This window comes from Morus notabilis, unplaced genomic scaffold (assembly GCF_000414095.1).
Source record: "Morus notabilis unplaced genomic scaffold, ASM41409v2 Scaffold104, whole genome shotgun sequence".
Taxonomy (NCBI): domain Eukaryota; kingdom Viridiplantae; phylum Streptophyta; class Magnoliopsida; order Rosales; family Moraceae; genus Morus; species Morus notabilis.
This window is the reverse complement of record NW_010367119.1, coordinates 141,372-158,447: the sequence shown is the minus strand read 5'-3', so window position 1 is coordinate 158,447 and position 17,076 is coordinate 141,372. Positions and strand designations below refer to the sequence as shown.

General features: G+C 38.2%; 1 protein-coding gene across 2 annotated transcripts in view; it reads left to right on the top strand.

The window, feature by feature from the left end:
* The window catches only part of LOC21393246 (ABC transporter C family member 2), a 41,031-nt gene that overhangs the window by 3,534 nt on the left and 20,421 nt on the right, over positions 1–17,076 (top strand). For both annotated transcript variants that reach the window (XM_024174674.1, XM_024174672.1), the window contains 10 exons: positions 8,393–8,571; positions 9,044–9,083; positions 9,420–9,576; positions 10,037–10,151; positions 10,250–10,330; positions 10,459–10,483; positions 11,786–11,842; positions 12,506–12,571; positions 13,365–13,439; positions 13,693–13,800. In XM_024174674.1, the coding sequence (XP_024030442.1) occupies positions 8,393–8,571; positions 9,044–9,083; positions 9,420–9,576; positions 10,037–10,151; positions 10,250–10,330; positions 10,459–10,483; positions 11,786–11,842; positions 12,506–12,571; positions 13,365–13,439; positions 13,693–13,800 (903 nt within the window). The remainder of the gene's footprint in view (positions 1–8,392; positions 8,572–9,043; positions 9,084–9,419; positions 9,577–10,036; positions 10,152–10,249; positions 10,331–10,458; positions 10,484–11,785; positions 11,843–12,505; positions 12,572–13,364; positions 13,440–13,692; positions 13,801–17,076) is intronic.

The following is a 17,076-nucleotide window of genomic DNA, read 5'->3' as shown; positions in this document are numbered from 1 at the left end:
TTCTTTTTCAATGCTTAGGTTCTTGGCTAGCTTAACTATGTGTCCTGTTAGTTTATCAATCCATCCCAAAAGCTTAAGCTGTTAGGAGGTGGGTCAATAATAGTTTTATATTTTAACACTCCCCCTCACGTGTGGGCTGTACAATGGGCAATCGTGTGGGTAAATTAATTAGAAAGTCCAACACGTGAATATTTAAGCCGAAATATATTAAAGACCCAACAATGATGACAATTTAAATGGGGATAAAGAGTGCAATTACGGGGGTTTGAACTCATGACCTCTTGCTCTGATACCATATAGCAGGAATTCGAGGAGATGGCAGAGGAAAAAGGAAAAACACTGCTTTTTTTTTATTCACTCATATTCAACCTCTACATTAGTCTCTTTATATAGGAGAGACCAGCTGGTTTAAATAAGGAAAACAATCATAACAAATAAAAGACAAATTACAGAGAATATCATAAAACAGCTAATCCCTAGTCTCTAGGAATATTCCTTGAATCAGCTGCAAATCCTCCTAAATAACTACAAATCCTCCTAAATAGTTACAAATCCTCCTCCATAATTATCCTATATTCGGCAACACTCTCCCTCAAGTTGGGTAATATATGTTGTACATACCCAACTTGTCTACTAATTTTTCAAACACGGGTTTAGCTAATCTCTTGGTCAGGACATCAACCACTTGTTGAGTAATAGGAACATAGGACATGCAAATAGTTCCTTCTTCTATCTTTTCTTTGATAAAATGCCGATCGACTTCCACATGTTTGGTCCTATCATGATGAACAGGATTGTGTGAGATATTTATGGATGCCTTGTTATCACAATAGACACGTAATGGTAGCATAACTCCAACTTTAAGCTCATCTAGCAACATTTTCAGCCACAAAACCTCGCAAATTCTGTGAGCTACCGATCTGCTTCAGCACTGCTTCTAGCAACTACTGTTTGCTTCTTGCTTCTCCATGTAACCAGATTTCCCCATACGAGTGTACAGTATCCAGAAGTAGACCTCCTATCCCCAATAGCTCCTGCCCAATCCGCATCTGTAAGACCTCCATACTTCTATCTTCTCCCTTCTTGAAGAACAATCCTTGTCCAGGGGTTCCCTTCAAATACTTTAGTATCCTTATACACAGCTTCCAAATGCTCTTCAGTAGGAGAGTGCATGTACTGACTCACTCGACTTACTGCAAAAGCTATATCACGTATAGTATGAGACAAGTAGATAAGTCTGGCGACTAAACGTTGAAAGCGGCTCTTGTCTACAGGACTACTATCCCCCACACCTTCCTTTTTTTTGTTTGGTTCTACAGGAGTTTCTACTAGTTTGCAACCCAACATTCCAGTTTCCTTCAAGAGGTCTAGCACGTATTTTCTTTGCGAGACTAAGATACCACTTCTATTTCTGGCAACTTCCATTCCAAGAAAATACCTTAGACTCCCAAGATCTTTAATCTCGAACTCTTCTGCCAACTTCCTTTTAAGCCTTTCCTCTTCTTCAAGATTATTTCTAGTCAGGATAATGTCATCAACATATACGATCAACATCGTAACCTTATCATCCTTATGTAGATAGAACAGCGTGTGATCACCTCCAGCCTGCTTGTACCCCTGATCTTTAATTACCTTAGTAAACCTATCAAACCAAGCTTGTGGTGATTGCTTTAGGCCATATAGGGATTTCTTTAATCTGCACACTTCTTCACATTTTCCATCTTCATTGAATCCAGGTGGAAGTTCCATATAAACTTCTTCTTTCAAGTCGCCATTTAAGAATGCATTTTTCACATCAAGTTGTTGCAATTGCCAGTGTAAGTTTGCCGCTAGGGATAACAAGACTCGAACAGTATTGATCTTGGCCACTGGTGCAAAAGTCTCCTGATAATCTATCCCGTAAGTCTGTGTGTACCCCTTAGCCACCAACCGCGCTTTATATCTCTCGATTGAACCATCTGCTTTATACTTGACTGTAAATACCCACTTGCACCCAACTGTAATCTTATCTTTTGGTTTTTTTACAATATCCCACGTACCATTCTTCTTCAAAGCTTCCATTTCTTCCAAAACAGCCTTTCTCCATTCATCCTTTCCCATTGCCTCCTGGATGTCTCTCGGTATCTCTGTACTCGCCAAATTCGTCACCAAGGCCTTTATTGAACTTGATAGATGATCATAACCTACATAATTGGCTATAGGATATTTAGTGCAGGACCTAGTACCCTTTCTCAGAGCAATAGGAACATCTAAGTCGTTCAGCTCCCCATCAAGACCGAGTTTTGGATTAGATTCTTGGTAGTGAAGATCCTTCCAGCTTTCTACAACTTTTTGGTTCTTCCTGCGTGAATAGGTTAGATCAAATGGTTGCAGGCCTTGCTTTTGCATTTTAGATGTTGGATTCTTAGGATTTTGGGCTTGTGTGACTGTGATGGATTGTAAAGGATCACCTAATTGTTCTGCAGATGTGTTCGGTTGATCAAGAACATGTGACTTGGGGCTTGATAGGGTAATTTCCAGATTCTCAGTGGGATTTTCTATGGTAGTGCTTGGGAAGTTTTCAGATTCTAAAGCATGAATATCTGTAAGATTTGAGCTAGGAATATTTTCAACCTTTTTACCATGATTCTCTATTTCAGGGGACGTTTCATGGAGCTCAGAATCCTTAGGATCTAGGTTTGTAATCTCTGGAGGTGGGGTGAAATCCCAAAAAAACTCCCAAGACAAAGACGAACATTTAAGGTCTGACCCTCCTGATATTTAGGCTTCTCCCAAAAATTATCTTCCCATATTTTCTCCCCCTGAAGGAAATTTTTGGTGAAAACAGGTTGGTTTTCAAAAAAGGTGACATCCCTAGTCACAAAATATTTCCTTTCTCTAAAGAATAACATCCATACCCCTTTTTGGTCGCAGAGTATCCCAGAAAAATACATTTATGAGCTCTAGGATCTAATTTTCCACGGTTTGGATCTAGATTATGGACAAAGGCCACACAGCCAAATACTTTTAACTCGAGAGAAGATGGAATCCGAAGCTTTGGGTAGTACTTATATAGGGACTCTATGGGAGTTTGAAATTTGAGACTCGAGAAGGTACCCTATTTATCAAGTACGTTGCAGTCAGAACTGCATCACCCCCAAAACTCTTAGGAAGATTCGCTGTGAATAATAATGACCGGGCAACTTCTAGAAGATGACGATTCTTTCTCTCGGCCACCCCATTTTGTTGTGGTGTGTCTACACAAGAACTTTGATGGATAATCCCATTTTCCCTCACAAATTCCCCTAAATTGGCATTAAAAAATTATGTGCCATTGTCAGTTCTTAAGAATTTAATATTCTCATCGAATTGTGTTTTAATAATGGTGTGAAATTCTTTGAAAACATTCCCAGCTTCAGATTTTTCCTTTAGAAGATAAACCCAGCAAACCCGTGTGTGATCATCGGTAAAGGTTATGAACCATTTTTTATTGGCGAGACTTGAAACACGAGAAGGTCCCCACAGGTCACTATGAATAAGAACAAATGGTTTTGATGCACGATATGGTAAGGGATAAAAATGGACACGAGTGTGTTTTGTTAATTGACAAACTTTACATTGAAATTTTTCATTATTCTTGAGCAAGGAAGGAAACAAAAATTTCAAGTAAGGAAAACTAGGATATTCTAATCTATAATGCAATAACATAATTTTTGAGTTCTGGAAAGAGAATTGCTTGCAACCATTTGAGCCTTCCCATTACAACTGGATTTCTCCTCAAAGTAGTATAGGCCATCTAGCTCCTCAGCACTGCCAATCCTCTTCCAATAATTGGTCCTGAAAAACACAAACAGATGGCAAGAATATTACTTCACAATCCAAGTCTTTGGTTATTTTACTAATGGACAAGAGATTGAAGCTCAAATTTGGCACATGAAGGACCCCTTTTAATGTGACATTGGGTCCAATTTTTATTGTCCTTGTACCAGTTACCACGGAAGAGGTTCCATCAGCAATCTGCACTTTGCGGTTTCCAGCGCTAGGAGTGTATGTGGTGTACAACTTTGCACACCCAGTCATATGGTCCGTTGCCTCTGAGTCAATAATCCATGGTTCTTCCTTTTCTACCAAGCCACGAAAAACAATTAGTGCTTTACCACTCTGAGCCATAAAAGAGAGTGGGACGATGATTGTGTTAACATCTGCCTTAGTTGTTCCATCTGCTCTTTAGAAAAAACAAGTGCTGCAGTGGCTGGTTCTTCTTCAGTCTTCTCAATGGCTGCTTGAAATCTCTTTCCTTCACGTCCACGGTTCCGGGGTGTACAATTTGCCGGCTTGCCATGTAGTTTCCAGCAGTTCTCCTTGGTGTGATATGGTTTTTTACAATGATCACACCACTTTTTATTAACTTTTTCTTCTCCTTGCTTCTCTTGTCCACGGACAACCAATGCAGAATTTTCCAAGATCTGCATATTTCCTCCGAGCATGACCCTCTTCCTTGATTCCTCTCTACGTACTTCTGCAAAGATTTCCTCAATTTGCGGTAGAGGTCTCATTCCAAGTAGTCAACCTCGGACTTCATCCAAGTCCTTGTTAAGTCTAGTGAGGAAGTCATATATTCAATCCTGATCAACCATTCTTCTATACATGACTGCATCATTAGGGTCTTTCCACGAAGGGGATGAAAGCAGGTCCAACTCTTGCCAGAGTTTTGTCAACTCATGATAGTATTGTGTGACATCACTCTCCCCCTGTTTCAAATTTCTTACCTTGTTCCTTAGTTCAAACATCTGTGACGTATTCTCCACATCAGAGGAAGCCAAATTGACTGCATCCCAAATCTTCTTGGCCGTGGGAAACAGGATGTAGGTGTCCGCGATGTTGTCTTCCATAGAGTGAATCAACTATGCCATCACCATAGAGTTTTGTGCTTCCCAATTCTCATACGAAAGATCTCCTGTTTTAGGCTGCGGAATTGTGCCATCCAAATAGCCTAGTCTTCCTTTTCCTCGTAAGACCATTAGTACCGATCGGGACCACTTGAGAAAATTCTTTCCATTTAACTTGTGGGTGGTGATTTGAAGGGATAGATTATTAGAACTCTCAGGAATTGAAGTGACAGGTTGGGAGGCAGCAATGGGAGCAATTGTGGAGGTAGTTTGAGAGGACACTTCCTCAGAAACATCGCCTCCGCTTACTCCAGTCAACGCCCTTTTATATGCTGCCATCTACAACTCGAAATTCCAGAACTCCTAGACTTCGTCCCTCTCTGATACCATACAGCAGGAATTCGAGGAGATGGCAGAGGAAAAAGGAAAAACACTGCTTATTTTTTATTCACTCATATTCAACCTCTACATTAGTCTCTTTATATAGAAGAGACCGGCTGGGTTAAATAAGGAAAACAATCATAACAAATAAAATACAAATCACAGAGAATATCATAAAACAGCTAATCCCAGTCTCTAAGAATATTCCTTTTGAATCAGTTGCAAATCCTCCTAAACAGCTACAAATCCTCCTCCATAATTATCCTATATTCGGTAACACTTATCTTCCCAGAACACTCGACTACCATCCCCCACCTTCCATCTTCCCCCACCTTCCATCTCACTCTCTCAAGAAAAGAGTTCAAACCCTGAGAAATAAATTTCCAAGGATTCCTATGAGTGCCTCTAGTAACAAGGTTAGAATCCCAGCTATTGGATTGCAATCCATATTTGCTCCTAATAATTGTGGCCCACAGAGAGTCTTGTTCCAAAGAAACCCAAAAGAGCTTGATTTTTCTTCAACCGATTCCCAATTCCCAAACCCCCATCTTTTGACATCCTTCCAAGCGACCAAATTATCAATTGACTCCCTCTCCAAGCCATCCCACAAGAACCATCTCATATGAGCTTCAATCTCCTTAGCAACACCCACTGGAATCTTAAAAGGGCAAGGAAATAAGTCGGAATGCTCGACAAAAATGATTGAATAAGCGTAAGTCTTCCTCTCATAGAGAGAAATCCTTTTTTCCACCCATCCAATCTTTTTGAAATCTTTTTCAACACCAGGTTCCAAAATTCCCTAGCTAAGGGGTTTCCTCCTAATGGTAAGCCCAAATATTCATTGGCCAAGAACCCACTTCACAACCCGACTCCCGGGCCATACTTTGAATCACCTCCTCCTCCAAGTTAATCCCATTCAATGTACTTTTCCCCATATTAATTCTCAATTCGAGCACTTAGAGAAAAATTTCAAAATCAAGATTGTATTTCGAAAATTCTCACTAGAGGGTTCAAGAAAAAATAGATTATCATCTGCAAATTGTAAATGGGATACCTGAATGTCGTTTCTACCAACTCTAAATCCCTTGACTAAACTCAACTCCCCCGCCTTCTCGATCAGCCTACTCAGACCATCAACTACTAAAGTGAAAAGGAAAGGAGAAAGCAGGTCTCCTTGTCTTAATCCTCTGGAAGCTCCAAACCTCCCACACGGTTTACCGTTGACCAAAATGGAAAAATTTGCCGAACTAACACACCCCATGATCCAATTTATCCATCTCTGACCGAAACCTTTCTTCTCCAACACTTGCCTTAGAAGACTCCAATTTACATGATTATAGGCCTTCTCAAAATCTATCTTGAACACCAATCCTTCTTTGCCCTCCACTCTATATTCTTCAACAACCTCATTTGCTATCCAAAATCTGCCTACCATTTATGAAAGCACTTGACTCTTGGAAATGGTATCCCCCAACACTTCCTTCAATCGATTGGCCAACACCTTGGCAATTATCTTGTAAAGACTTGAGACCAAGCTTATTGGCCTAAAATCCTTCTAGAGTCCTCTTTTTTTGGAATGAGGCAAATAAAAGTGTGGTTTGTATTTCGATTCACTACTCCATTATTGAAAAATTCCTCCATCACTTTTAACAAATCGCCTTTAACCACTTCCCAACATCTTTGATAGAAACCCAATGAGAAGCCATCTCGGCCTGGTGACTTATCTCACATGAGAAGATAGCCTCCCGAACCTCTTTCTCCTCAAAAGGTTTTTCCCACCAATCAGCCCTCTCTGCTTGAATCGGATGCCACTCTAAACCCTCAAACGACCATTGTACCAATGATTCCTCCTTGCATAGTTTCTCGTAATATTTTATCAGCTTTTTCACCACATTCTCCACATTTTCTACAACTACTCCATCCTCTTTTTCAAGTCTAGATATCAAGCTTTTATTCCTCCAATTATTCACTAAGTTGTTTACAACGTAGAATTAGCATCCCCCTCTTTGACCTATCTACATCTCATTTTTTGTCTCCACGAAATAGATTCCGTAAAAATCACCTCCTCAAGCGAATTCCTCAAAGCTCTTCTCTCACTCCTTTCTTCTTCATTTAGGCCCGTCTTCCTCTCTTCTATCTAAGAAATCAATCTTAGCTAATAAGTCACTCTTGATCAACCTCGTATCTCCAAACACCACTTTGTTCCACTCCTTCACCGACGCTTTCAAGCTCCTCAACTTCTCATAGAATCTGTATCCTTCCCATACTTTCACCACAACAGAGTCCCATTTCTCTTTACAAAACTCCTTAAACTGTGGGTGTTCAAGCCACATACTCTCAAATCTAAATGGACAAGGTCCTCAAGGCACCGGATTAGTGTCTAATATCACAAGCCTATGATCCGAGACCGATCTGCTCCTAACCAATTGCTTCACACCCAGAAACTCCTCTCCCCATTCCGACGTGAATAAAAATCTATCCAATCTACTTTTCACTTCTGCCTCTCTAAAATTACTCCATGTGAAGTGAGCATTAGATAACACAATATCTTTCAGATTTCCTTCCTGAATAAGTCTGTCGAACAATCTAATGTTCTAGTAGACCTAGGAGGGTGAGATCTTTCATGAGTAAATCTAACCACATTAAAATCACCTCCCAGCACCCATTTCTCACCACAAATCACCTGCAGCCCCGCCAACTCATCCCAAAAAAATTTTCTGTCTTTATATGACACTGGTCCATATACCCCTGTTAACCACTAAAAAGAACCCCCTTTTTGAAATTTTATTGACACCTTAAATGACCCAATGAAGGTGTCAACAACTTGAATGGTTCTAACATCCCACATTATTAAAATACCCCTCCGACCTGCCAATTGATGGCAAACAAACCCAATTCCTTAACCTAGCTTGCCACAGATTTCCTACAATATGTTCGGGAACTGAATACCATTTTGGTTAGCCCTGTGAATATTGAGGCAACATCTATTGTAAATGTCAATTTAATTGGGTCCATATAATTTAAATATTTATCTTCGAAGATCTTTGAATGAGGAGCACTTAGTCCATGTGAGCATCTTTTTCTTGTTCCAGTAATCTTGCATTCATTTCCATATATTTAGCTTCATCCTTCCTTTCCCACAGGCGATATCTCTGACGATTGAGGCACTTGCTTGGTGTTCTATGCTGGTCATGATTAGTGTGGAGACCAAAGTTTACATCCGTGAATTCCGGTGGTTTGTCAGATTTGGAGTCATTTATGCTTTGGTGGGAGATGCTGTGATGCTCAATCTCATTCTTTCAGTGAGGGATTTTTTTAGTAGGTATATGTTACTTTGATTTTAATATACATAATGTTTTGTACAACTTTCTGGGTTTTATATATATAAATCTCAAATCAATCACCCCTTCTAAAAATTATTAACGATGAATATTTAAATGGTTCTATACTTCTGGCAGATTGTTTGCTTCTTTTTCATCTATTTTGATTAAACTTAAACATCCATTGTCGTCATGACATGATGACGTAAATAAGAAAATGAATTATTTACCACAAAAAGTGAGTCTTAATAGTAGAATAATATGTCATTTGAATTAAAAAAAAAGTGAGTTTTTCTTATAAAAAAAAGAGTTATATGTCTTTGATATGATTGATAATTCTTAACTTGAAGTTTTATTCAACATAATCAGTGCGTGAGAATCAACGCTTTCTAGAATATGAAAGTCATGCCGTATATTTCAAATTAGTATTCATTATTTAAAGAAGCTGACAATGTTTGTGGCTTGTCCTTGCAGATCTGTTTTGTATCTATACATCAGTGAAGTCGCCATCCAGGTATGTTGGTTCTGTTTCTTTCCATCCTTTATTTCAATGATTATTATGCATTTTCACCAATTGCATTATGGTTCATCCACATTAGCTATATTGGTCTGCTCCTACACCAGATGGGCAAGCCTGGCTGTAACTGAAAGGGTGATGCTGTTAGCTATGTGTTTCATCGGCAGTGTGCCATCTAGTCCAAATGCATGCAATATAAAGAACATATTGTGAAATATGAGGCGAAAAAGACAGTCTACTTTCATTGTTTGAGAAATTGGCTTGAGATTTATCTTTTATTGGGCTAAAAAAAATGTTAATTTCCGCTGCTTTATCACTGATGCATTGGTGTAGGTTTTATTTGGACTTCTTCTGTTTGTGCATCTTCCTCATTTGGATCCCTATCCTGGTTATACACAAATGCCACCTGAATCACATGACGATGCCGCATATGAAGATCTTCCTGGAGGAGATCAAATATGCCCTGAGAGACATGTCAACATAGTTTCCAGTACGTCTCTTGAATTACTATGGCCTTTTAGTTCATATTCTTGGCTATGTAGCACTAAAAGACTATGCATGTTGATTGAGAAACTATCAATTCCTCAAACAAAACTCTCCATGCGTGTGATTTGCCACAAGTTGTCCTTGATGTTCCTTTTATTTATTTATTTATTTTACCAGAGAAGAAACCAGCTTATAATGCACCTGTTAAGGGTATTTATTGTTTTATTTTAACTTTGAAATTCTCTTGTCGATTGATTTATTGATTTGTGGCGATTACATTGATTTAAGCTGGTTTTAATAGTTTGTTCATAAACTGCTTAAACAATGACTATGAGGCAGTGTAAAGATCATGGTAGCTGCATCTTCACCTTGTCCTACCTTTTTGTGCCTAATTTTTAGCATCCAACTGAATGATTCGTTTGCATGATGTATCATCTCATATTTTGGTTCTTTTCTTTTACCAGAAATATTCTTTTCATGGATGAATCCCCTGATGAAGCTTGGTTACCAAAGGCCTCTAACAGAGAAGGATGTCTGGAAATTGGATGCTTGGGATACAACGGAGACACTAAATACGACGTATGTGCTTGTTTTTCCCTTTATTTGTTGGTTTCATGTACTTCAATTTTCACTTTCGAAGGTTGTGTTCATATTTTTTTTTCCCCTCTACTTTGCAGATTCCAGAGATGCTGGCTTGAGGAATCTCGGAAGCCAAAGCCAAGGCTTTTAAGAGCATTAAACCATAGCCTTGGGGGAAGGTAAGTATACGGATACGGAGCTGAAAATTGAATTGTGTAGATTTCTTCATTGCCTTGTTTGTTTGTAAGTAATGCATCTATTCTAATCTTTCTTACTTTTCCACCCCTCTTTTTTACTTTTCACGTAGGTTTTGGTGGGGAGGCTTTTGGAAGGTACTTGGCTTATTCTTTTATGTTTTGCCCTGTGTATACATTTCTTCTCTAAATATAGCTCATTCATACCTGTTGCCACTTTGAGTTTCTCTTTGAAATGAAGCATGGAATGGACTAGTATTGGGAATTTTATGTTTTTGACGTGGGTGTGTGATTTCTTTTTTCTTTTTCTGTTTATCATGTCAAGATCACATGATAATTTATTCTGAAGCTTTTCTATGAATGTGTTTCCTAAACAAGGAAAATATTGTTTGCTCCGTTGAGAGGAACTTGATAGTTGTTGCTATTGGTTAGTATTCTCCATTATTCCTGTTTCTTACTATTTTCTGTTGACAAATCTCCCGTTTCTGGTTTCCTATTTTCTAGGGATTTGTTTCCTATTAGGTTGTGTTTAAATGAAGGGATAAGGAAGGTTGTTTCCTATTATCTCTGTAGTTTTAATTCTGTGATTTATTCCTTAAATTAAGGGATTGCTAGTTTCTATAGTCGTGGAGAATTATTGACAGATTTGTTGTCAACTTTCTCTATATAAGGCCTTTACCTTTCACGTAATAAAGGATTAGAGGAGAAGTTTCTTCTATTCCATATTTCTTCATTTTCTTTTTCAATAAATTGCTCCATGTCTTATTAAAATATTAAAAAAAGCTTAGTAGAGCTTAGTTAGAGAATTAAAAAGTCTCAATCATGGTTAGGAGTTAAATGAGTTTTTAAGCTTAGGACTAAGGGGGGACGCGCTCTGTGAAATTTGTCAATTCATATCCTCTGTAATCAGAGCACATTGATCAATGTATGTAATAATATGAAAATTCTGTTTTGTAGCTTCGTGCGTCGATGAATATACCAGTAATTAGAATCACAAATTGAAAAATGATTGATAGTCTTGTATGGTAATGAATAAAGTTATGTTTTTGCCAATGACCACTAGGTCAAACAGTATTGGTGGGTGGGGGCTTGGGGCTTGGGCTTGGCAGGGTGCAGTTTCGATCCCGCATTGTATAAAAAAAGATAAAGCTGTGTTTGTTAGTGTGTTAGCCTCTGTGACACAGTTATAGCCTGCAGGAATCTAATATGAATTTTCTGTAGCATTTTCAGCACAAACTTGACTTGAGAGAATTTTTTGTTTTTTTGAATTACAATTTTCCTATTCTTATATAGGAAAAAAAAAAAAGGCATGGTGAGTGTCTGAGAGGATTGTCTTTTGTTTCAAACTTAAAGCATTTTGAAGATTTGACACCACATGATGGCATTGCTAAATTTATGTATTACGTTATTTATTGTTTTCATTTACTTTATAATTTGTAGATTGGCAATGATCTTTCTCAATTTGTGGGGCCTCTTATATTGAATCGTCTCCTACAGGTTAGCTCTTCTTTCTCTAATTTAATCTAATTCTTTGCCGGAGGCATCTCCTACATTATTTTGGTTTTGACATCTCATTATCAGATGCTCACCACTATTACTTGATTTTGCATGTTGGTAATCCCAACTTGGGCTTATCAACCTCTGCATTGTTTTTATTATCATTATGGTTATGATTATTGTTACTGTTGTTTTTATTATCCTTATGAACATTATAATTAGTTTTGCCTTTACTGTTGCTATAATTATCATTCTTACTGTTTGATATTGGTAACTGGCAAGTACTTCATGACGTCACATGTATAAAATAAGAAACAGGAATTCAGGGAACTCTATTATCTTATTTGATCCTAATCCATACTCATGACCTCATTTGACTTCCATTTACTGATGTTGTCTTTTCCAGATTTATCGAATTTATCTGTCTTGCGGCGTTCGAGGAAAGCATTTGGCATTTTTATGGCCAAATTGTTACTTTGAAAATTATTGGTGCATGACTCAATTTGTATTTATTGTTGATATCACATTCCACGCATTGTGGAATATCTTTAATTAGAGGGAAAAAGTATTGATATGATAGTCATGGTTAAGTTGTTTGTGTTTCTTTGTACTCTTTGTTGTTCTAAGGTACTTCACTGAGAATACTTGCTTGAATTTCTGCAGTCTATGCAACAAGGGGAACCGGCATGGAATGGTTACATCTATGCCTTCTTAATATTTGTTGGAGTGGTATGATATAAATCCTCCATGTTGCTTTTGAATCTGTTTACATATGCGCATATGTAAATTGCTTGCATCGTGCTCCTCAGTTTTATTCATATAAATTCTTATGAATAAATGTGGTTCTTGCGATGTTCTTCACTATAAAAACTGTGGTAGTTGCTTTTTGCATTTTGTGGTTTAAAGATGTGGTCCCTTACTAGCCATATTCTCAACTGCAAAGTTTCTTCTTTAATAAGCTTATTCTTTTAATAAAAAAAAAGAAAAAAAAGAACTAACGTAAATTTTTATCTACATTTTGTTTTGTTAAAATATAAAGCCGCTCCTAATGGCTTAAGCTTTTGGGATGGATTAGTAAACTAACATGGTATTAGAGCAGGAGGCCTTGAGTTCAAACCCTCATAATTGCACTCTTTATCCCCATTTAAATTGTTATCATGTGTTGGGTTTTTAATATAATTGGGGCTTATTATCAAATATTCACGTGTTGGGCTTTCCAATTAATTTACCCGCACGATTATCTATTGTCCAGCCCACACGTGAGGGGGAGTGTCAAAATATAAAACTATTATTGGCTTACCTCCTAATAGCTTAAGCTTTTGGGATGAATTGGTAAACTAACATGTAACATCGGCATAGCCTCATTCTACAGCATTGAATTGGTTTTTGTTTTATAAGAAACAAACCTTTGGCAATTTTCTATCGAATTGGGAGTTAAAAATGATTGAGTAGTAAAAAAAAAGTTTCTTTTTTCTTTTCGAAGAGATCAATTTGAGTTTCTCATTGGTATAACTTCGTACAGGTTTTCGGGGTGTTATGCGAAGCTCAATATTTCCAGAATGTCATGCGAGTTGGTTTCAGGCTAAGATCAACCTTGGTAATCTTTTCTTTTGTCTTGTTAACCCTATAGCTTTTGGAGCTTAATTATAGGTGTTCTGCAAGGGCTCTTGTTGTGGAATATTTTTTTTTGGCTTGCACATGTTCTGCTGATATTGTGTATCAGGAGTAAGGACTTTGTGCTTTAAGGATCGTTTTTATAGGAAAGTTGCAGTTCATTAACTGTCTACAAAACCCAACTTAAAGATGTTATATATATATATATATTTTTTTTTTTAAATTTGCCTGTGCAGATTGCTGCTGTATTCCGCAAATCCTTGAGGCTTACTCATGAAGCTCGTAAGAATTTTGCATCTGGGAAAATAACCAACTTGATGACAACTGATGCTGAATCCCTTCAGGCATGCACTTTCTACAGTTTTCTATTTTTTTTTTTAAAGAAACAAGATGAAAAGTATTATTAAGGAAAGAGAAAAAGGATTACATCGGGAAAGGAACAAAAAGGTTCCTAACAAAGTTCAGAGAAAAAACACCAGAAACAATCGAGGAAGCTATAAAAAAGATGACTAGTTCCTAACAAGATCTGAAAACAAAAGGTCGCTAAATTCCTTATCACAATGAATCCAGAAAGCAGTATTAATCTTAATCCTGTCCCAAATTGTGTCTAGATTCTCCACAAGCCCTTCAAAAATCCTCTGATTCCTCTCCAATCAAATTCCCCACTAAATAGCTATCATCGCCACCTTTCCTAATTGACCCCGCCTATTATTTGAGCCTGATCCTAGAAACAACTCCCTTAAGCCGCTATAGTCTTTGGGTAAAGGCCACAACAAATCCATCTCCTTCAGAAACAAGCACCAAATCTTCTATGTAAATTGGCAAGGTAAAAATAAGTGATCCGACTCCCCACTTCCTTTGCAAAGAATGCACGAACCTGGAGAAATAACAAGAAATGGATTCCCTTTTTGCAAGGAATTGTGAGTATTCAATTTACCAAGTAGTAACCAACAAAACACTTTAATTTTAGAAGGGATTTGGGTTTTCCATATAAAATCATAAAATTTAAAATCCGGGACTGCATGATCAACTATCAAAAAATAAGGATTTTACTGAGAAAAACCCTGAATTGTCAACATTCCAAATCCTTCTATCTTGAATCCCTTCCCACCTTTGAACACCCTCTAAGTCTGCCAATAAGCCAGCAATCTCTGAAATCTCGTGTCGATAAATTCCTAGGGAATTTTAAATCCCAAAGACACTCGCTCTCCCCCCTCTGATTGTTATCTGCCAAAAAGTGAGAAATGGGCTGATTGTGGTTAAGTGACAACCTGTACAAGCCTGGAAATCTTTCTGAAAAAGGACCATCGCCACACCAACTGTCCTCCCAGAATCTAATGATGTGCCCTGATCCCTCGTTCGATCGGACCTGTTGAAAAAAATCACCAGCATAGTGTTGAATAGCCTTCCAAGAACATCTATAAAATACTCTGTTCGCTCCCCCTGCATCCCAATTGTTTGGGTTCAATCCATATTTGCCTTTAATCACCTTGTGCCATAAAGAATCAGTCTCCAACGGAAATCTTCATAACCACTTGCATAGTAATGCTTCGTTTCTCTTCAAAATGTTCCCCATCCCCAACCCACCCTTACACTTTGATCTGCACACTATGTTCCATGCAACTAATTGATCTACTTCCTCGTTATCATAACCTTTCCAAAAGAAATCTCTTATTAATTTCTCTATTTCAGCCGCTACTCCTTTTGGAATTTTGAAGACCGAAAGAAAATAGACCGGTAGTGACGAAAGTATCGATTAATCATTGTTAATCTACCTCCCTTAGAGAGAAAAGCCTTTTTCCAGCCAGCCAATCTTCTGGTTACTTTGGCCACCACAGGCTCCCAAAAGGAAGCGAGCAAGGGATTACCACCAAGAGGCAGACCCAAATACTTTGTAGGCCACTCCCCCACCGAACATCCCAACACATTTGCCAACCTAAGCAGCCTATTTTCCTCGATATCAATACCAAGGAGTGCACTCTTCTCCATGTTGATCTTGAGGCTGGAGACGAGGCAAAAAGCGTCCAACAGAGACAAAAGATTGGAGAGATATAGAAGAAAAAAGTATCATCGGCGAACTGTAGTTGAGAAATCTGAATCTCGGATCTACCTACTCGAAACGGTTCAAAAATAGACAAATTTACCGCCTTGTCCACCAATCTAGCCAAAGCATCTGCGACTAAATAAAAAGATAAGGGGAAAGTGGGTCCCCTTGTCTAAGACCTCTGGAGCCTGAAAATTTGCCTCGCGGTCTGCCATTTATCATGACTGAGTACGACACCGATGACAAACATCCTTGAATCGATTGTCTCCACCGAGCCCCGAAACCTTTTTGCTCGAGGACAAAATCTAAAACCTTCCACTCCACCCGATCATGTGCTTTCTCGAAGTCTATTTAAAAACAACCCCTTCCTCCCAGACCTATAATCTTCCACAACTTCATTTGCTATTAGCACAAGGTCTAAAATCTGTCCCCCTCCCACAAACGCCCCCTGGACCTTTGCAATAGTGTCTTCCAACACCTCTTTTATCCTCTCATCAAGCACTTTCGAGATTATTTTGTAAAGGTTGGTTACTAGATTAATTGGGTGGAAGTCTCCAATTCTACAAGAATTAAGCTTCTTTGGAATGAGACGGATATAGGTCTAGTTCGTGAGTCCGTTGATAACTCCGCTGGTCCAGAATTCATCAAACTCCCTTTTTATATCATTTTTAACAAAATCCCAGCTTTTATGAAAAAACGCCATCGAAAAACCGTCAGGGCCCGGAGTTTTGTTCCCATCACAACTAAACACCGCTCATTTGATTTCCTCCAAGTCAAACTGCTTGTCCAAAGACTCGGCGCTGCTATTAAGTATAGGCTTCCAATCCAGCCCCTAGATCCCAATGAAACCTGAATCTGCTGAAGTGTACAATCTCTTGAAGTACTCTGTAACCTCTTACTATTTCTTCTTCCTTATCCATTCTGGTCTCAAGCTTGGAAATTAAGTTCTTTGATTTCCTGGCACTCAATAATCGGTGGAAGAATGATAAGCTCCAATCCACTGATAGTTGAATTATGGCAGAATCGGAAGGTTGAATTATGGCAGAATCGGAAGGAAAATATCAGAAAAGCTTGATTGTATTAATGGCGGAAGTTAGTTACAGAAAGAATATGGGGATTTTCGAGAGATCCCTTGCTCTCCCTAGACTTTCTCCTCTCAGAAGTTTGTACAAAATGAATGAATGCCACTTATTCTACCCCCTGTTCTATTTATACTCCTAACTCTTATTCCTCTCACCAATTCCAAGGCCTAACTAACTACTAACTACTTAACAAACATAACAAACCACTAACCACTTATTATATTGATTCCTAATTACTAACATAATCCTATCAAAGAACTTGGTGTTTTCAGCCCCCACTTTTGCCCACTTAATCTTTGATTTGATTCTAGAGATCCTCGCCTCCTTTTCTAGAATTTGATGCAGTGAAAATTTCAAGCTTCGCCTTTTATCGAGCAAGACGGTTGGCCAAGCTTGGGTGCCTTCCAATTTGTCTAATTCTTCTATTCTTTTAAGGACTTTCAACTTCTCCAATCTTTCTTCCCCAACGATCTGAAAACTCCATTCCTTAATCT